General features: G+C 43.5%; 1 protein-coding gene and 1 pseudogene across 6 annotated transcripts in view; one reads left to right on the top strand and one right to left on the bottom strand.

The window, feature by feature from the left end:
- LOC116072043 (zinc finger protein OZF-like) overlaps positions 1 to 20,947 on the top strand; it is a 24,440-nt gene extending 3,493 nt beyond the window's left edge. For 2 of the 6 annotated variants that reach the window (XM_031343257.1, XM_031343256.1), the window contains 3 exons: positions 6,160 to 6,252; positions 9,607 to 9,707; positions 10,702 to 12,356. In XM_031343257.1, coding sequence (XP_031199117.1) covers positions 6,168 to 6,252; positions 9,607 to 9,707; positions 10,702 to 12,009 — 1,494 coding nt within the window. In that variant the 5' untranslated portion in view covers positions 6,160 to 6,167 and the 3' untranslated portion in view covers positions 12,010 to 12,356. Of the gene's footprint in view, positions 1 to 6,159; positions 6,253 to 9,606; positions 9,708 to 10,701; positions 13,223 to 18,985; positions 19,136 to 19,769; positions 20,424 to 20,794 lie in introns of those variants that run through there. The other 4 variants (XM_031343254.1, XM_031343255.1, XM_031343253.1 and 1 more) reach the window with 4 other exon arrangements.
- LOC116072045 lies at positions 4,257 to 4,842 on the bottom strand (annotated as a pseudogene).
- Positions 20,948 to 21,856: the final 909 nt, after the last annotated feature.

Here is a 21,856-nt window from a genome sequence, read left to right as displayed (position 1 = left end):
GGCAGCCCTGATAGCATGCTGAGCTTTCCTAACTTCCAGTTTCTGATGCCTCTTGGCTGTGATACCAGCTAGAGACCCACCAGTGCCACACCCTAGGATTTGACTACTCTGCTCGGTGGACCCTTTGAATTTCTTCCAGCTGCCTCAGTTTTTGTGAGCTTTTTGTCTGAGAACAATCTAGTATATCTGCCCAGGATTTCTCTGAAAGGAACTTGGTTTTGATAGCCAGCCAGGTGTGGTTGCACAGTCCTTTAATCTCAGCGCTTGGGAGGCAGAGGCAGGAGGATCACTGTGAGTTCGAGGCCAGCCTGGTCTACAGAGAGAGTTCTAGGACAGCCAGGGCTACACAGAGAAACCCTGTCTCGAAAGAAAGAAAAGCAAAGCCTTTTGGCGTGCTGGGAGAGATCTTCAGCCTGGAGACTGCACGGCTCTGTCCTCACATAGGAGCAGAGGAAAGAAGAGGGGCTTGGCCTGTGGTGTGTAAGAACCTCATGGCTGCAAACTATATTGCAAAGATTGCTCACCCCCACTGCAGCCAGAAAGTAGAGAGGAGGGGCTGATGTCACTTCTAGGGTGGTTACCCATGACATCATTTCCTACGAATGGATTCTCTCTACTAATATCTCCAGAAAAGGGAGACCATGTCTTTAACACCTGGTCTTTGGAGGACATTTTAGACCCAAAGCATAACACTAAATATGCAAGGTTTTCTATTTAGATTATCCATTGTGTTCCATCTGCTTATATGTCCCTCTTTATACCAGGACCTTGCACTTCTAGTTCCGGTCTATGCAGAAATCTTTGAAGGCTGGCCTTTCAAGGACTTCAAGTTTGCTGTGCTGAGGTCTTTGTCACAATTGTACTCCTTGGTGCTGATGTGTGCTGCTTGAGACGCTGAGATATTCTTTAACTCATCCTTCTCTATGCTCTCAAGATGATGACTCTATTGAATCTGTAACTTTAAGTGCTGTGGCCTTTGGACAATATTAATTCTTCTGATCACAAACAAATTTGGAATGCAATGTCTTCAAGATTCTCTCTTTCACTGTATCCTGAGATAGCCTTAAGTTTATGTCACTCGAGCTGGCTTCAACATGACAGCATTTCTCTTCTCTTAGTGTTCTGGGTCTTAGGTTACTATCATTGTGTCCAAGGATTGTGTTGTCTTCAATTTATTTTTTTCAGTATTTTTATATTGCACTGAACAGTGTTTTACTTCTTTTTTTTTTTTTTTTTTTTTTTTTTTTTTTTTTTTTTGGTTTTCAAGACAGGGTTTCTCTGTATAGCCCTGGCTGTCCTGTCCTGGAACTCACTCTGTAGACCAGGCTGGCCTCATACTCAGAAATCCGCCTGCCTCTGCCTCCCAAGTGCTGGGATTAAAGGTGTGCACCACCACCACCCAGCTGGTTAGTGAATTTTTAAAATAGGCCTGGATTATAGCCCAGTAGTAAACAACTTTCTAGTATGTCCAGAATCCTGTATTCAATACCTAGAATGGCAAATACAATAAATACAAATAAATAAGATAAATACAAACAAGATAAATACAAATAAATGAACAGTATTTTGCATTTTAAAGGAAGGACATGCAGCCTGCACACATGCAGTCGCCCTCTGGCCCTCAGCTTTGTTACATGGGCAAACACATGCTTGCATGCCCACAAACAGGGAACAGACTGTGGTCTGGGTGTTTCTAGAAACTTTGACATTCTCTCTTTTGGTTCTTACTTTTGTTTTCCACTTTTCTTTTTCACTCACCTCACATCCTGGTGACTCTATCCCTCCTCCCCTCCCAACCCCACTCTTACAAATCCCTCCCTTCTCCTTAGAGAAGAGGAAGCCCCCCCATTGGGTACACTCCATCCTGGGACATCCGGTCTCCATAGGCCTAAGCATATCCTTCCCACTGAGGCACAACCAGGCAGTCCAGTTATGGGAAAGGAATCCAATGGCAGACAACAGAATCAGAGACGGCTCCCCTCCAATTGTTAGGGGACCCACATAAAGCTGCACATCTGCTACAGGTGTGGGGGGCCTAGATCCGGCCCCTGCATGCTCTTTGGTTGGTGGTTCAGTCTCCGTGAGCTCCCATGAGACCATGTTAGTTGGGTCTGTAGGTCTTCTTATGTCCTTGACCCCTCTGGCTCAGTCATTTTATTCCCCATTCTTCCACAAGACTCCCCAGGCAACACCTGATGTCTAGCTGTGGGTCTCTGCATGTGTTTCCATAAGCAGATGGATGAAGCCTCTCAGGAGGCAGTTATGCTAGGCTCCTGTCTCCAAGCATAGCAGAGTATCATTTACAGTGTCAGGGATTGGCTATCACATGGGATGTATGTCAAGTTGGGCCAGTCATTGACTGGCCATTCCACCAGTCTCTGCTCCATCTTTATCCCTGCACATCTGGTAGGCAGGACTAATTTTGAGTCTCAGATTTGTGGGTGGGTTGTTGTTTCCCTCCCTCCACTAGAAGTACCAGCTGGCTACAGGAGGTGGCCACTTCAGTCTCCATATCCACCGCCGGTAGGAGGCTCAGCTAGAGTTACTCCCATAGACTCCCAGGAACCTCCTCCTTCCCAGGTCACCAGCTAGTCCCAAAGATGCCCTCACCATCGATTGCCATTCTCGCTCCCAGCCCTCTCCCACATCCCCATTCCCCTCCTCAGACTCTCTTCCACCCAGTTCCCTCCCTCTAGCCAGCCCAATGACTGTTTTGTTTTCCCCCAGTTTGAGATTCCTGCATTCTCCCTTGGGGCCTCTCCTTCTTACCCAGTTTCTTTGGGTCTGTGGATTGTAGTTGGTTAAAATGGTTATCCTGCACTTCATGGCTAATGCCCACTTGTGAGTACATGCCATGCATGCCTTTCTGAGTTTGAGTTGCCTCACTAGTTCTCACCTTCTAGTTCCATCCATATGCCTGCAAAAGTCCATGTTGTCTTTGTTTTTCATAGCTGAACAGTGTTCCATTGTGTAGATGTACCACATTTTCTTTATCCATTCTTCAGTCGAGGGACATCTAGGTTGTTTCCAGTTTCTGGTTATTACAAATAAAGCCACTATGAGCATAGCTGAGCAAGTGTCCTTGTGGTATAATGGGGCATCTTTTGGGTGTATGCACAGGAGTGGTTTAGTGGTATATGCCCAGTCTTGGGGTAGAACTATTCCTAATTTTCTGAGAAACCACCACATTGATTTCCACAGTGGTTGTACAGTTTGCATTCTCACGAGTGATGGAGGAGTGTTCCCCTTGCTCCACGTCCTTGCCAGCATGTGCTGCCACTTGGAGGTGTTTTTTGTTTTTTGGGGGTTTTTTTGGTTTTTCAAGACAGAGTTTCTCTGTGTATCCCTGGCTGTCCTGGAACTCACTCTGTAGACCAGGCTGGCCTCAGACTCAGAAATCCACCTGCCTCTGCCTCCCAATCTGGGATTAAAGGCGTGAGCCACCACTGCCCAGCCCACTTGGAGTTTTTTAACTTAGCCATTCTGACAGGTATAAGGAGGAATCTCTGAGTCATTTTGGTTTGCATTTCTCTGATGACTAAGATGTTGAACGTGTCTTCAAGTGCTTCTTGGCCATTAAAGAATCCTATTGAAAATTCTCTGTTTAGCTAGGTACCCCATTTTTAAATTGGATTATTTTGGGTTTTGGTGCTTAACTTCTTGTGTTCTTTATATATATATTTTGGATATTAGTCCTCTGTCAGATATAGAGTTGGTAAAGATCTTTTCCCATTATGTAGACAGCTATTTTGTCCTATTGATGGTGTCTTGTATGTTTTGTATGTTGTATTTCTTTAGGTTGGTAAAGTTTTCTTCTATGATTTTGTTGAAAATATTTTCTTATTCTTGGAGCTGGAACTCTTCACCTTCTTTCTTTTCATGGCATCCTAAATTTCCTGGATGTTTTCTGTGGAGAATTTTTTAGATTTAATATTTTCTTTGACGAATGCATCAATTTCTTCTATCTTTTTTTTAAAGATTTATTTATTTATTTATTTATTTATATGAGTACATTGTTGTTATCTTCAGGCACACCAGAAGAGGGTATCAGATTCCATTACAGATGGCTGTGAGCCACCATGTGGTTGCTGGGAATTGAACTCAGGACCTTTGGAAAAGCAGTCGGTGCTCTTAACTGCTGAGCCATCTCTCTAGCCCTTTATTTCTTTTTTTTAAGGGCTTGTTTTATTTTAATGACTGAACCCACATGAGGCCTCAGACAGACCACTATGCTATGTACAGACACTGGGGAAGCTTTATTTCTTGGTCTCTTCCTCCTTGGACAGAGTCTTGATGATCTCTTCCTTCTTGGCCTGGAGGTGCTCCTCCCGGTGCATTCGTGCTTCCTTGGTCTTAGACCTGCGAGCCTCAGCCTGGTCCGCAGTAGCTTCTTGCGGGCCTTGTCCGCCTTCAGCTTGTGGATGTGCTCCATGAGAATCTGCTTGTTTTTTAGTACATTGCCTTTGACCTTCAGATACAAGCTGTGATACATATGGCGGTCAGTCTTCTTGGATTCCCATTATCTCCTGAGAAGCCAGCCCAGGATCCTCATCCTTCTCATCCAGGTCACCTTCTCAGGCATCCGAGCATTGGGAATACCCTTCCTCTTCCCCATGCCCATATTCTTGCCCTTCCACCTTTGGGCCAAGGTGCTTTTCCGGCAGCGAGCCTGGGAATGGACAGTCACAGGCTTCCAGGTGATCAGGCCATCTTTGATCAGCTTCCTGATCTGCTGGTGGGAGTTGGCATTGGCAATTTCATTGGTGTCATTGGGGTCCAACCAGACCTTCTTTTTCCCACCGTGGCGGCACTACAGGCGAGCCTCTTCTGTAGCCTGAGCATATTAAATCTTCTATCCTCGAGATTCTCTCTTCCATGTCTTATATTCTCTTGGGGATGCTTGCATGCATCTCTTGATCATGTTCTGTTCCCTGGGTTTCCCACCTTCCAGATTCCCTCAGTTTGTGTTTTCTTTATTGCTTCTATTTCCATTTTCAGGTCTTGAACAGTTATATTTATTTCCTTTACCTTTTTAATTGCATTTTCCTGTATTTCTTTAAAGGGATTTATAAAGGTCTCTACCTGTTTGAATGTATCTTCCTGTACTTTTTTTTTTTTAAAGATGTATTTTATTTATTTTATGTGTATGAGTACACTGTAGCTGTACAGAGGCCATGAGCATCATGTGTGTGGCTGCTCTCCAGTCCTGCTTGCTCCAGCCCAGCTCGCTCCGGCTTAATTCACTGTAGCTGTCTTCAGACACACCAGAAGAGTGCATCAGATCTCAGTATGGGTGGTTGTGAGCCACCATGTGGTTGCTGGGATGCGAACTCAGGACCTTCGGAAGAGCAGTTAGTGCTCTTACCCGCTGAGCCATCTCGCCAGCCCCCTTCCTGTACTTCTTTAAGAGATTTATTAATTTCCTCTTTAAAGGACTCTATCTTTATGAGATTGAATTTAAGGTCACTTTCTTGTGCTTTGATTGTTTTAGGATATCCGGGGTTTGATGTAGTAGGGTAGCTGTGCTCTGTTGTCACATTGTCCTGCCTTTTGTTGATTGTGTTCTTACACTGGTCTTTAGCCATCTGGCTGCCCCTGGATATTCCTGTATGTTTTCAGTTTGCCAAGTTTGATGAGAGGTGGTGGAGAGATGGTGGGACTGTGGAGCTCCAGGGGAACAGCAAGTCAATCAAGGCAGCTAGGCACGCCCCAGAGAACCCAGAGGGCAGGAGAATGGCTGCATGGAAGGAATCTCCACTTCTGTAATCTTTTTTTTGTTTTATTTTTTTGTTTTTGTGTTTTTGAGACAGGGTTTCTCTGTGTAGCACTGGCTGACCTGGAACTCACTCTGTAGACCAGGCTGGCCTCGAACTCAGAAATCTGCCTGCCTCTGCCTCCCAAGCGCTGGGACTAAAGGCGTGCGCCACCACTGCCTGGCTACTTCTGTATTCTTAAAAAAAAAACAAAAAAACAAAAAAACACCATGTTATTAGTTATTGTGCAGTTTAATGACTATAAAGATAGTATTCTAGTCAACAAAGACTGAATAAACTCCACCAAAGGTTTCTAATCACTGATCACAGCACCGGTTATGAATTGGAGCTGTTTGGTTTTTTTTATAGACCTGACTCTGGCATCATCTGTCTTTCATACTTACAGGGCACTGTATGAACAAACCTGAGTTGATCTTCAAGTTGGAGCAAGGACTTGGGCCATGGAATGTAGCAGAAGCCTCAGACAGGAGCCTCCCAGGTCAGTGAGGGCATGTTGGGCAAGGAAGGTCAGCAAGAAGAGAGTTCATCTGCCATTGGTCATGTTGAGCTTTTTCCACCTACTCTTATCTAAACCTACTCCTGATGAGTAAGTTCTACTCCTAGAATAAACATTGGCATGAAGACTGTGTTCACCATTGGCTTAGTAACCCAGAAAGCCTCTAAGGTGGAAGGAAACATTCCTGGTTTTCAGTAGCAGTCTTTCGTGTAAGTCATTTCAACTTTCCAATCAAATCATAGACAAATGTGGTTTGAATAGACTTGGCCCATGGCAACTGTCACTGTTAAAAGGTGTGGCGTTATTGGAGGAAGTGTGTCAGTGTGGGTTGTGGAATCTATTTCCTCCTATGCTCAAGCTCTGCCCAGTGCAGAAGCAAGCCTCCTCCTGGCTGCCTACAGATCAAGATGTAGAACTCTCAGCTCTTCCAGCACCATGTCTGCCTAGATGTTGCCATGCTTCCTGCCATGATGATAATGGACTGAGCCTCTGAAACTGTAAGCCAGCCGTACTTAAATGTTTTCCTTTATAAGAGTTGCCATGATCATAGTATCTCTTCACAGCAATGGAAACCCTAAGACAACAAGCAAACTAAATTCTTAGAAACATCTGATTTTGTAATGAAAATGAACTATACAGATAGAAAATGATGTTTGAAGCAAACTAACATGAAAGAAGTTATATTAGGTTTTCTTATAATAGTTGAAGCATATGAAAAGCTGAGAAAGTTTGTTTATTATGAAACTTTATGGGCTATTTCATGATGAAGTGATCTCAAATATAAATATATATGCCCTAAACATTTGGTAACCAATGTTTTTAAAACTAATATGCCTAGCTGGGTGGTGGTGGCACACGCCTTTAATCCCAGCACTTGGGAGGCAGAGGCAGGCGGATTTCTGAATTTGAGGCCAGCCTGGTCTACAGAGTGAGTTCCAGGTCAGCCAGGGCTACACAGGGAAACCCTGTCTCGAAAAACAAAACAAAACAAAAAAACTAACATGCCTCAAAGTGCCAACTTATGTTAAAGTCAACATCCCACTCCTGAAAAGATAGACTACCCAGACAAACCCAAATATAACAAGATTGAAACTCGGTTTCATGCTCAGAGCAGAGCATTTCCTTTAATGTGAACGATGATGTAGTGTTCGTTCTTTCTCTTCCTTCTCATTAAATAAAGTTTAAAGTGAGAGAGGTGGTACAAGCCTTTGATCTCAGCACTCTGGGTTTGAGGCTAGCCTCTTCTACGTAGTGAGTTTCAGGCCAATAGCAATTTCCCAGAAGCTCGTAGACCAGCTAGCATGGAGCGTGCAGTACAGAGGAAACAAGGAGAGCCTGCTCAACAGTGTCTTAAGTAGTTTCTTATTAGTTTCTATTGCCTGAAGTGATACCATGGACAAAGCAATTCTTATAAAGGAAAACATTTAGTTGGTGCTGGCTAACAGTGCAGAGGTTTACTCCATTATCATGGTGGGAAGCATGGTGGCATGCAGGTAGGCATGGTCCTGAAGAGGTAGGTAGTTGAGAACTCTACATCTGGATTGGCAGGCAGCAGGAACAGAGTGCCACACTGGGCCTGGCTTGAGCCACTGAGACCTCAAAGCCTTCCCCAGGGACACACTTCCTCTAACAATGCCACACCTACTCTGACAAGGCTATACCTCTCTGTGGGTCTATTGGGGACATTTCCTTTTAAACCACCACAATAAAGTAGAAGAAAAGAACTAACTCCTGAAATGTGTCTTCTGACTTCCAAGCACACACATATGTGTGCATATATCATAAGTATGCCTATATTCGCCCATACCCTGTACATATAATAATGATTTTTAAAGTTTACACTGTTGTTGATAATGTACAGTTGTCCATTCACTAAGGAAGTTTTTTATTTGTTTTTTTCTAAAATGAAAAATAGAACTACTGTATGTGGCAGGTATCATTCGCCTGTCTATATACATGGTGGAATTAAAGTAAGGGACAGAGCAGATAAACCTGTAGGCCCATGTTTACTGAGAAATCACAATAACAAAGGTATGCTATCACCCTGCATGCTCACCTTTGGACTCATAGATGAGTTGTTACATAAACGTGTATGATTCAGCCTTCAATCAAAATCAGGCCATGCTTCCCCTTTCTCAGAAAAGGGGGGGGGGTGTGAGGCAGGGAGGGGAGGTGATCAGAATGTAAAGTCAATAAACAAATTAATGGAAAAAAAACAAGTATATTTTTTCTTAAGACCCCCAAAGATATATATGTGTATATACAAGTGTATATATATATACATATATATGTATATATCTTTATATGTAAATAAAGCTATATAGATGGTCTTCCAGAAACATGGATAGAAGTACACTTTATCAGCTCAGGTGAAATAAGTTAGAGTTGATATGGAAAAGTTGTGTTTTGTATCATGCACTGAAAGCAAAGCCAAGGAAAGAACCGGCTGAAGGGAATGAACTGGTGAGTGTGTTGTACAATTAGTATGGTAGGAGTGAGTTTTTAAAATTTTGTACTTGAAGGTCAGTGGTACACACCTTTAATCTGTACTTGGGACGCAGAGGCAGGTGGCCATCCTGGTCTACATAGCAAGTTCTATACCAGCTAGAGTGAGCAAGTGAGACCTTGGCTCCGGTATATACCAGTTTTATTCAAAAATGTCACTCATGAGCAGAAAAATGCACTTCCATAATAAACTGCTAGCTATTTTATTTATTGCTGCTTTAGAAAGCACAGCAGTCTAAGAAGGCGGGGAGATGTATAAACACGACCCAGAGAGGAGCTGCCAGAGGGTGTCTCCTACTTCTAGGGGAAGACGCTTTTCCTAACAAACCCATGGAGTATTATTCTATTGCTTTTACCCAGCATGAAGTCAGCCCTTTTAAACACATATGTAGGAATCTTTTTCCTAACATATATTCTGACTTAGGAGCAAGAACATTTGGCTATACCTACACCCTCTATATACCTTAAAAATAAGTCTATTTCCCATGAGAATGAGCGTGCTATAGATGACATTGTATGTATAGTTAATATCCTAGGGAAGTGGAGAAACCAGGAAACATCAGATGAAAATCACTGTTGAAACCTACAGACAAAGATGAACAGTTTATCTTGTATTTTACCAGAAGGCAAGGCAGCAAGACCATGACCCAGGGTATAGTGTGACGGTCTCACTTGTTATATGAATCCATGAAATACTAAAATGTTTACTCTTATTACTAGTCAATATTATTTTACAACATCTATGAGGAAAGAGAAGCCCAATTCATTTTAGAATTGCATTCGAAAGACTGGTGTGGTTTGTAAATAAGGACGTTTTTATTCTAATTTTAGATTTTCACATATCAACTGCACCAATTGTGACCACCAAGAAAAATCACAAGGCATATGTGTGGCAAGCTAGAACCACCCGAAACAAGACAAATGAAAAGATTGTAAGTAAAACATTAAATTTGGGCACTTGACTTAATTCAAACCTGAGCAGAGAGAGGGGAACCTTTCATCCATAAGAATGTTATGGGTGTCTGACAAGAGGCTCGCTGGGTAGAGTACTCCCTGTAAGCACAAAGACCTAGGCTTGATCCCCAACACCCTTGTAAAAAGCTGAGTGTGGCCACAGGCAGCTGACATCCCAGTGCTCAAAATCTGTGACTTCAGGACATCTAAACTATCCAAGTTGGCAAGCTTCACCTCTAGTGAGAGACCCTTTCTCAAAACATATGGTGGAGAGTGATTGAGAAAGGTGCCTGATGTCAGCCCCTGGTCTCCACTTGGAAACACACACACATGTGCATGCATACTTGCACCAGACATACATGCACAAACATGGATGTACTCATATTTCTCCCACACTTACAAACACTCAACCCGGGTAACAATGTGCTGTCTCTTGATATTTAGTCTCATAAATTACAGAGTAAAGAATAACTCAAAAAATTATTAATTTATTTATTCATTTCACATGCTGATGGCAGTCCTCTCCTTCCTCTCCCCTCAGTCCCTCCCACACCCTTCCCCCACTCCACTCTCCCCTTTTTAGAGCAGTTGGCAAGTCTCTCTTGCATCCTGCATGCCTTCTTTTCCATAACAGCAAAGCTTGCCAGTATATTTTTGACCAGGGCTATCATTCTACACTAACTCAATGTGTTTGACACATAGTGAAGTCTCATTGTAAAGATGTTATAGTAAATTCAATAATAAATGACACTTACATAAGTAACCCAAGACACGGATCATGGGACATTATCTAACCACTATGAATCTACTCAGGATTCTATTCTATAAAAAATTGACTCAGTAGACAAAGTGTGTATGTATGAGATATGTATGACTGTGGGAAATCATACCTCACAGAAACTCAAGAACATAAGCTAGAAAAAAGGCCTTGTCTGCACATAGAAGAAATATAACACATTCTTTTATTTCAAGGCAGAGCTAAAGGAGCAACAGAAGATCCAGCAAGAGTCAAAATCCTGTGAAAGAGAGGCACATGGGAAGATATTTGATCAGAAATCCCAGAGCACTGGGATTCAGATGTCTCCTACGTATCAGACAGCTCTCCATTATAAGGCAACTCTCACTAAAGGTCAGAGACTTCATAAAGGGGAGCTAAGCCGTGAGTATGAGGAATACAGGAAAACCATCTTCCAGAACTCACATGTTACAGTATGTCAGAAAACTCATATAGATATAAAGCTTTGTGGATGTACAGAATGTGGAAAAGCTTTCTCTTGCAACTCAGAACTCACAAGTCCTCCAAGAACTCACATACGTAAGAGGCCCTATAAGTGTAAGGAATGTGGGAAAGCCTTCTGCTCTCAGGGGAAACTTACTTTACATCAAATAGTTCACACAGGTGAGAAGCCCTATGAATGTACAGAATGTGGGAAAGCCTTCTCCCACAAGGCATACCTCACTCAGCATCAGAAAATTCACATGAGCAAGAAGCCTTATGCATGTGCTGAATGTGGGAGAGCCTTCTACCGCTTATCACACCTTACTTTGCATCAGAGAACTCACACAAAGGAGAAGCCCTATGATTGCACAGAATGCCAAAAATCTTTCTACTGCCGGTCACAGCTTACTGTCCATCAGCGAACTCATACAGGTGAGAGGCCTTTTGGGTGCATGGAATGTGGAAAATCTTTCTACTACAAGGCACACCTAACTCGACACCAGAGAATTCACAGCAACGAGAAGCCTTTTGAATGTATAGAGTGTGAGAAATCCTTTTACTGTCAGTCAGACCTCACTGTGCATCAACGATCTCACACAGGTGAGAAGCCCTATGAATGTATGGAGTGTGGGAAATCATTCTACAAGAAGTCAAAACTCATTCTCCATCAAAGGAATCATGTAGGCGAGAAGCCTTATCCATGCACAGACTGTGGGAAAGTTTTCTATTGCAAATCACATCTCACTCTCCATCAGACAGTCCATACAGATGAACACCCATATGTATGTACAGAGTGTGGGAAGTGTTTCTACTATAAGTCACAGCTCATTGTCCATGGAAGAACTCACACAGGTGACAGACCCTACAAATGTGAAGAGTGTGGGAAAGCTTTCTCCCGAAAGCTACACCTCATTCGACATCAAAGCATTACTCACACAGATAAGAACAATTTGAATGTAGCAAATGTGGGAAAGGTTTCTACTGCAAGCCACCACTCACTTTATAACGTCACTGAACGTGAGCATGTGCCAGGCATTTTAAAGGAAAAGAACGCAGGATAGCTTTCTACTTCAAGGTACAAGTAACAGCAGTGGACAACTCAGATGAAGAGCCCTGTGAATGGGAAGAAAGGGAAAACTTTATACTGGAAAGCTGTGAGAAAGAACTCTGAAAACATGAGTTCAAAATACAGTTTCTCAACTGTGCAAAATACAAGGATGCAATATGAATTATACGAGGGGCTTCACAAACCTGAAAGAACAGAGGCTGCTGCACTATGACCCAGGTTGTAAGAAAGATACAAAGGCAGGCAGATTCCTAAGTTCAAGGTCAGCCCGGGACAGAGCAAGGACAGGCCCAGGTGTGGTGGAAATTGTAATCTCAGGACCAGATCCTACCCAGCTGTCTGTGCTTAACAAAAACAGGCAGATCTCTGAATTCATTTGCAATGTTTAAAGAAAGAAAGAAACAAAGAAATGTGTTTGCTGTCTCTGTCTAAGAATCAAGGGGCTGGAGTCAGGGGATGCTGATTCATGGGATAATCCAAAGGGAACCTGGAGTAAATGACTGAACTGATATGAAAATAGAAGATTGTTCTGCAAGAGATAAGCTATCCAGAGTTTTCAAAATTGTTTTCAAGCAAAAGAGAGAGCTGTTTTTAGCAGAGGGCTGTCTTAAAAGCTGTCTGGAGCAGAACACAGCCAGTCTGTCAGCTTGTACCCCGTGATTGACTTTGAGTCGTTTTTTCACCACTCTCATTTCAATACCCCTTCTTTCAGGAAACCTCCCCCCCTCCCCCAAGCCAAAGCTGGTCCTTGGCACAGAAAACCTGAGTTGGATTCCCAGGTCCACTGCTAGCAGGAACTCCAGCTCCAGCTGGTTCAATATCCTTGAATCTCCCTCTGCAGCTATAGAAGATGGCTAAGGCCAGGCACGTGCTGGGGTGTCCCTGCATGGAAGTCCAGAGAGGCTATTGTGTGAAAGTGTGAAGGGGAAGACTGGACTGCCTGGAGAGGTGCCAGATCTGTGGGATACCTGCCCAGGAAAGCTACTAGCAGGGAGTGGAACCAGCCCACAAGAAAGAAGTTTGTTGCAGTCAACAAAGCTAAAAGGAGTTGGAGATCTGAAGAGCATTTTGACATCGGACATGGAGATGCGGAGTGTGGAGTCTACCAGCTGTTTTCCAGTCTTGCCTTGGTCCAGTGTCTCCTCACTGTGCTCCCTTCCCTGTGTTTTGAAATGGTGATGTGTATCCTGTGCCATGATACATTGGAAGTATGTGATCTACTTTATTTATTTTATTTTGTGGGGGATTACAATTAAGAGATTGCATGAGTCTCAGAAGAGACTTTGAACTTTGGACTTTAAAACGTTGTTGAGACTGTGATAGACGATGGGGACTTTTTGGAGTTGGACTAAATGCGTTTTGCATTTTGTTATGATTTCAAGTCTATGGGGGAAGGGAGTAGAATGTGGCAGTTTGAATAGCTATGGCCTCCATCCTCAATGGCCTCAAAGCCTTTTGATAATCATGATCTCTTTTGGGAAGTTAAAGCAGGACAATGAGTTCAAAGCCATCCTCAGCCACATGGCATGTTCCAGGTTAGTATGTGCTGCACAAGACCCTGTTTCAGAGAGCAAAAATAGAGCTGGCTCAATGGTTAAAAGAATAAATGTTCTCCAGAGGATCTGAGCCCAGTACCCACATGACAGCTAACAACTGTCTATAACTCCTATTCTAAATCCAACACCTCTTGCTGGTCTCTGACAGCAATGTACATACATGTGGTCCACGGATACCCATGCTGGTAAAACACTCATACACATGAAATAGAAATAAATCATAAAAATAAGTATATAATAAATAAATAAATAAACAAATAAATAAAATATTTCCTAGTCTGAGATGTAGGTCTCTAACTGGCTCCTTCCCTGCGCCACTGAGGTGTAAGGAATGTATCACCACAAAGCCTGTGTGGTGGTTTGAACGAGGAATGTCCCCATAGACACAAACATTTGAACCTTGGGCCCAAGCTGGTGGTACTGTCTACAGAAGGTTATGGAACCATACAAGATTCAGCCTTACTGGAGAAAACACATAGAGCAGGCAGGCTTTAAGGACATGGAGACTCTCATCACATGTTCGCTCTGCTTCCTGCGTGTGGTTGAAGTGTGCTCTCAGCTTCCTGAACAGGACCATAAGAGGAAAGAAACCTTCTTGTTCAACATTGCTTTTGGTCATAGTATCTTAGCATAGCAATAGAATGGTAACTGATACCAACCCTCCAAGAAGACAAAGACATAATGATGTTTGTTATAGTGAAAACAAATGTGTGAGTTAAAATCAATGTAAATATTAGAGTTAAAATGGAAAGGGTGGGAGGGGGTGGAGAGATGGCTCAGTGGTTAGGAACTCAGACTGCACCCATGTCTGTGAGTTTTCCTAGAAGTTGTTAGATACATTATATGCAAGAATATGAAAAAGGACAATAGTGCCCTCTGGGTATCTATCCCTCAGGTGGAATTTCGTGAGAACTGACCAGAGCCAGCAAAGACTAGCTTTATGGTTCCTAACATCCAGATACCTGCCCCTTTTTAATCCATAGTGTTCCCGACATTTTTTTTCTGTCTGTTTTGAGATGTGGCCTCACTGTGAGGTACTGGCTGGCCTGGAACTTACTTTGTAGACCAGGATGCCTTTGAACTCAGAGATCTTCCTGCCTCTAACTTCTATGTGCTGTGGTCATCATGCCTGGCCTAAGACCACCATTTTGAAAGATTCATTTTTTTTTATTTATTTTTAATTTATATGAGTATACTGTTGCTCCCTTCAGACACACCAGAAGAGGGCATCGGATCCCATTACAGATGGTTGTGAGCCACCATGTGGTTGCTGGGAATTGAACTCTGGAAGAGCAGTCAGTGCTCTTAACCGCTGAGCCATCTCTCCAGCCCCTTGGTTTTTTGTTTTTTTTTTAATGTGTGTGTGTGTGTGTGTTTGTACACTCATAAGCACATGTCTGTAAGTTAGGTCCACATGAGTTCAGGTGCCTGTAGAGATCAGATCCTCTTGGTGTGGGGCTAGAGAGAACGGTGAGCTGCCTCACATAGGTGCTGGGGGCTGAAGTTAGTTCCTCTGCAGTGTGCTCTTCACCCCAGAGCCATCTCTATAACCCTACACTGTAACTTTTGATACACTACCCTTTGGTGGAGATCCAGGGAGGAAATACCTAGAGAGATCTAGTCCACCATGATTTGGGACAGAAAAGGGCATTCTTGCCGGGCGGTGGTGCACACCTATAATCCCAGCACTTGGGAGGCAGAGGCAGGTGGATTTCTGAGTTCGAGGCCAGCCTGGTCTACAGAGTGAATTCCAGGACAGCCAGGGCTACACAGAGAAACCCTGTCTCAAAAAAAAAAAAAGAAAGAAAGAAAAAGGGCATCCTTACGTCATGAACATTCCACCCACTTCATCAATATTCATAACCTTAAAACTCACACTGTCCCTTAAAACCCCAATGTCCCTGCTCTGTGCAGCCCACCCAACCTCTCTTTGGAGAGATTACTTTTCTTAGGGTTACTAAACTTGTATGCTATATTTGTAACTAAGTTTTTCTTCTTTTTGTTTTTTGTTTTAGATTTATTTATTTATTATATGTAAGTACACTGTAGCTGTCTTCAGACACTCCAGAAGAGGGCATTAGATTTCATTACAGATGGTTGTGAGCCACCATGTGGTTCCTGGGATTTGAACTCAGGACCTTCGGAAGAGGAGTCTGTGCTCTTAACCACTGAACCATCTCTCCATCCTAAGCTTTTCTTCTGAATAAGCTTTCTCTCAACTGTATCTCTTGACTAACTTCATTTCTTCAAGAAACTAATTATCAAGAGATCCCATATGACCATCTGCAAGATGTTTGCAAGGTTCCCTTGTTTTCAGACACTAGTGCTCTGAACCAGGGGACTCATGCACTTGCCTATGCCAGGCACTGGCTCTACCACAGAGTTCCCTGAAACCCCAGAGCGAAATGCTCTGCTATGCGTTCTTGAAATTTTCAATTTTCATTTAACTGTGTGGAGTCACTCTCTTCCTTCTCCTTCCATCCCATTATCTTCCTTTCTTTCCTTCTTATGCTCTCACTATACAGGAAGGGCAATGTCACACAGGGAGGCATCTTCCACATACAGAAGTTTATGGATAATTTTTTATAAATGGAGATACTAAATTAAGTGAAACTGGATGTGGTGGTACACGCCTTTAATCCCAGCACTTTTGAGGTAGAGGTAGGTGGATCTAGTTCAAGGCCAACCTGGTCTACAGAGCAAGTTCCAGGACAGCCACGAATACACAGAGAAACCCTTCCTTGAGGGGAAAAATTTTTACAAAAGTAACTGGAGGTCAGAAGCTTGATTTAGGGGTGGGTGAATGGAAGGAGCCTTCCAGGTGATGCGAAACTTTACAGGTTAGCTCACCTTTGAAGCATTGGTTATGTGAATGCAGCCAGATATTACCGTGGAGATGAACAGAGTTCTTTCTGAGAAAAACCATTTGCAGTAGGTTAAAAACATATCTTGGAATTAGACTGACCAAGCAAGAGAAAGACCCCTATTTAAAAAAAAAAAAAAAAATTGAAACATTAAAGGAAGAAATTGAGGAAGGTAGTAAAAATGATGCCCCTGCATTAGCAGTCACTGTCTTGTAAAGGAGCTTCTTCAATATATAGTGCTGATGAACCTAGATTAGAGCATGTATGAAAACAAATCATGCCTTCATCTCTCACCCTTCACAAAACACAACTTGAAATGGATCAAGAGCCTCATCAGAAGACCTGATTTTCCAAAACCGGTAGTGAAATGTAGAGTGTGCTTCACACAGGCACAAGTAAGGACTTCCTGCTTAGAACTCTGGTCGCACAGGAAATAAGACCAACCATCAGCAAGCAGGACTCCTTGAACTGCCAAAGCTCTGGTACAGCAAAAGGAATTGTCAGCTAAGTGAAAAGGCTGGCTAAAGACTGTGACAGGCTGTCAGTTACCTATCCGACAGAGCATTATACAAGGAACGAAAAACCGTAAACATACAACACAAAGACAGAGGCCAGAGAAACAGCTCAGGAGTTGACAGCATTTACTGCTCTGCCCGAGGACCTGAGCTCTGATCACAGCACCCACATTTGGTGGCTTATCACCACCTGTAACTCCAGGTCCACAGGTTCAACCTCTTGCCTCTAAGGGTACCTGCACTCATGTGCACAAGACTAAACACACATGAATACATCCACAATTTTAAGTTAATTTTTTAAAACCTCAAGTGGGGATTTCCAAGCCTTGGCATTACATGATTGGGTAAGAGGGTATAGGAATGTTCAACACCATCTGGTCAAACGATAAGGGGGGACCACATCTCTAAAAGGAGAATCTTGACCTGGGAATGACTCATGTTTTCTTAGCCCATCCTGTTTTCATTGAGGGAAGAGCTTATGTCTTTAATCCCAGTGTTGGAAGGCAGAGGCAAGCAGATCTGAGTTCCAGACTAATCTAGTCTACATAGCAAGTTCCAAGGCTACAAAGACAGGACCTGTCTCATAAATCAATCAATTAATCAATAAATAGGCATCCATATGGCTGACAAGCAACTACACAAATGCCAGACATACTTAGCTAGCAGGAAAATAGACCTTATCTTCATCCCACATGTATTCCCAAAGGACTCCATACTCTACCACATTGCAGTTCTATTGAGAATAGCCAGGAAATGTAATCAGCCTATATGTCCCTCAACAGCTGGATGGATAATGAAAATGTGGAACATACACAAAATTGAGGTTTATTCAGCTCCAAAGATAAAAAGGAATGTACAGGTGAATAGATGGAAGTGGAAAATATGGTAAGTGAAGTAACCCAGGTTCAGAGAAACCAATGCCGTGTGTGATAGTTTGTAAGATAGACACAGCAGCTGTGTTCAGCTGATGACAACAGGGTGGGCTAAGGAAACATGAGTCATTCCCAGTCAAGATTCTCCTTTTCGATATGTGGTCCCTCCTTATCGTTTGACCAGATGGTGTTGAACATTCCTGTACCCTCTTACCCAATCATGTAATGTCAAGGCTTGGAAATCCCCACTTGAGGTTTTTTCCTTTTTTAAAAAGAGATTTATTTTATGCATATGAGTATACACTGTAGCTGAACAAATAGTTGTGAGCCTTCATCTGGTTGTTGGGAATTGACTTTTTAGGATCTCTGCTCTCTCCGGTAGAACCCACTTGCTCTGGTTGGTCCCACTCGCTCCCATTGACCCTGATCACTGAGTCCCTGCCTACTGTGGCCCAAAGATTTGTTTATTTATTATTATAAGTAAGTACACTGTAGCTGTCTTCAGACGCAGCAGAAGAGGGCGTTAGATCATTACAGGTGGTTGTAAGCCACCATGTGGTTGCTGGGATTTGAACTCAGGACCTTTGGAAGATTAATTGGTGCTCTTATCCTCTGAGCCAACTCACCAGCCCCCAGTTTTTCCATTTATAAACTCCATTCCTTTGACTTGAGGGCCATTCTCCTATACTGCTGTGTCAGGGGGGATTGTGGCAGGAGCTCAAACCTGAGTAAAGACTCTCGTGCTTACATGGGACTTGTGCTCCCAGCTGGTCTTGGTGGTCTTGCAACCAGGACACGATATTTGGTGCACTGGCCAGGAACCCCCAAACCCAGAGTGTCTGGAGCCAGCCTGTAAGTGTCTAGTGTCTTTGTGTGTTGTCTGTGTCTGTTCTTTTTTTTTCTGGGGCGGGGGGGGGAGCCTTGAAGTATTGATATACACACCAGGGAGTGACTAAGAGCAGACACATTGGAGGATCACAGCTGTGTGGGGTCAGGGTGATGTTCCTGGCCCCAGGGTAGATGAGGTGCCCACCTGTCAGTTGGAGGAATTTTTGGTGGAAGAGGAAGAGCCCCCACCATCAGTTACTTTCCTCCCCTTGACTCTTTCAGTTTCTGAAGCAGGAATTTGTGAGTCTGAGTTTTTGGATTTATTTTTGTTTTCAGTTGCAGAGCGGCAAAATACCTGATTTTCTGAGAACCTCAAGGATCTTATTGACGTCTGAGATACTGTTCTCTTTACTTACCCAGAACCCACCCCACACTGATGAAGGATGTACCTTAGGGGACCAGACTGGGACTTCAACACAGCCGAAGGTAAGGGGCATCTCCAGATCTACCACCATGCTCCAATGGTGCTCTTCACTGTGGTTGTAGGCTATAAGACGCTCATCCTAGCTGACTGAAAGCCAGTGTTCTGCTAGCAGACTTCAGATGAAGGTGTAGAACTCCCAGCTCCCCCTGCGCCATGCCTGCTTGGAAGTTGCCATGTTCCCACCTCGATGATAATGGATTAAACCTCTGAACCTGTTTAATTGAGCCAGCCCAATTAAATGTTGTCCTTATAAGAGCTGCCTTAGTCATGGTGTCTGTTCACAGCAGTAAAACCCTAACGAAGACAATCCGTAAGAGTCAGAGGAGAGCAGGGGCAGCGGTGATTGCAGAAACAGAGGTAATCTGGGCTCAGTCTCTTCCTCCAGGCACTTCAGCTCAAAGGGCTGAGCTAATTGCATCAGCACAGGCCCTCATCATGGGGAAAGGACTGGCTGTCAACATCGACATAGACAGCCGGTATGGTATGCATTTGCAACCACTCATGTGCATGAAACCATTTACCAGGAATGAGGGCTCCTAACAGCAGAAGGAAGAACTATCAAAAATAAAGATGAAATTCCACAACTCCTTAAGGCCATCTGGCTGCCAAAAAGATTAGCAATCACTCATTCCCCAGGGCACCAAAAAGGAACAGCACCAGTGGCTAGAAGTGAAACCCTGGCTGACAAGGCTGCTAAGGAGGTACCCTGAAGGGACCAGCCGCCTCTGTACTGGCCAGTGTCTCGCTGGAACCACTCAGTCCCAACCTGCCAGAGCAACCAGGCTTTACAGAAGGGAATAAAAACCAGCCCGTGAGTCCATGTCTAGAGGGCTGGTGGCAATCGACTGAAGGTAAGCTAATGTTGCCTACCACTTTAGCAAGAACCATTCTCAGAAAATTCGAGAGTCACTCACAGTGGGCATCAGAGGAATGGCAGATGTAGTCAATCTGAAGTGACTTTCAAGGATATACAGAGCACCCCTGAGGATATAGTGATAAACTGTAAAGCTTATCAGCTGACCAATACTCTTAGGCAAACATCCAGGTTCCCAACTGTGAGGTAAGAGACCAGGGGGCTACTGGGAAATTGATTTCACAAAGGTCAAGCTGGGAAGGTATGGCTACAAGTATCTGCTATTTGTGGACACTATATCTGAGTGGACAGAGGCGTTCCCAACTAAGGCTGAAACAGCAAAGGGAGTGGTCAAGGAATTGCTGGAGGACATTTTACCCTGGTATGGATCTCCTCTTATAATATGGTCAGACAGTGGACTGGCATTTGTGTCCAAGGTAAGCCAGGGTATATCGAAGTTTATTGGGGCAGATTGAAAATTCCATTGTGCATACTGACTTCAAAGTTCAGGACAGGTAGAAAGGATGAATAGAACATTAAAGGAGAGGTTAACTAAATTAGCCTCAGAAACTGGAAGGTACTGGGAGATGCTCCTTCACTTTGCCCTTCATCTGGTAAGGAATTCTCCTTAGCAATTGGAACTAACCTCCTTTGAAATGATGTATGGTATCCCAGCCCCCAGTGTTCCCAGCCTGCAGTCAGCAGCCATTGCAGAACTAGAGGAGGAGGATTTAATATTTAGGGTCAGCGCTACCAATGGAATGGGCTCGTAAATGTTTGGCCTAAATTATGTGTGCTCTCTATGAAGCAGGCCTGATTCCGGAACCAGGAGACTGGGTCTATGTGTGGAGATTTCACCAAGATGGGCTTGAACCCAGGTGGAAGGGACCTTACATCATCCTGTTGGAACACCCCTACTGCCATCAAAGTGGATGGGATTACCACCTGGATGCATTACACTCACGCCAGACCTGCTAATCCATTCTCCACAAAATAAGACTACCTGACTCCAGCCACACTGGAATGGAGGGTTCAAAAGAGCACCAAACCCCTCAAGTTAAAATTGGTATCATTCGTTATTTGATTCTCCCCCCTGGTTAACTCCTCTCTACCCTCTTAGGACCCTTAGTCATTCTTTTACTTCTCCTTACTTTTGGACTGTGTATTTTAAGCACGCTTTTACAAAATATAAAACTGGGGTTGGGAACTATTCCATTAACAGCAAATGAGGTGGTCTCATCATCAAATTAGCATTAACAATCCAGACCTCAAGGAGTCCAAGATTGGCCTCCAAAGCTACTAATAGAAAGGGCGAATGAAGGGATTAAAGTAGCAGAGAGCAGAAAAAACTCCATTTTGTTTTCCAGACTCAATTTTTAAGTTAACTTGTCCTCAGAGTGATATGACCCCCAACCCTGAGTTCTGAGAAAAACCACATGTCCTTGGCAGTTGCAAGATAAGACATAGCAGCTGTGCCCAGCCTATGATAACACAATGGGTTAAGAAAACATGAGTCTCTGTCGGGCAGTGGTGGCGCACACCTTTAATCCCAGCACTTGGGAGGCAGAGGCAGCAGATTTCTGAGTTCGAGGCCAACCTGGTCTACAGAGTAAGTTCCAGGACAGCAAGGGCTACGCAGAGAAACCCTGTCTCTGGAGAAAAAAAAAAAAGAGTCTGGTGGCTCACAACCATCCGTAATGGGATCCAATGCCCTCTTCCAGTGTGTCTGAAGAAAGCAAAAGTGTGCTCACATATATAAAATAAATAAAATTAAAAAAAAAAAAGAAAAGAAAAGAAAACATGAGTCACTCCCAGGTCAAGATGCTCCTGTTAGACTTGTTGGACCAGATGGTGTTGAACATTTCTGTAC

This window comes from Mastomys coucha, unplaced genomic scaffold (assembly GCF_008632895.1).
Source record: "Mastomys coucha isolate ucsf_1 unplaced genomic scaffold, UCSF_Mcou_1 pScaffold23, whole genome shotgun sequence".
NCBI classification, from domain to species: domain Eukaryota; kingdom Metazoa; phylum Chordata; class Mammalia; order Rodentia; family Muridae; genus Mastomys; species Mastomys coucha.
The sequence above is the reverse complement of the archived record's forward strand: the minus strand, read 5'-3'. Positions and strand labels throughout refer to the sequence as shown.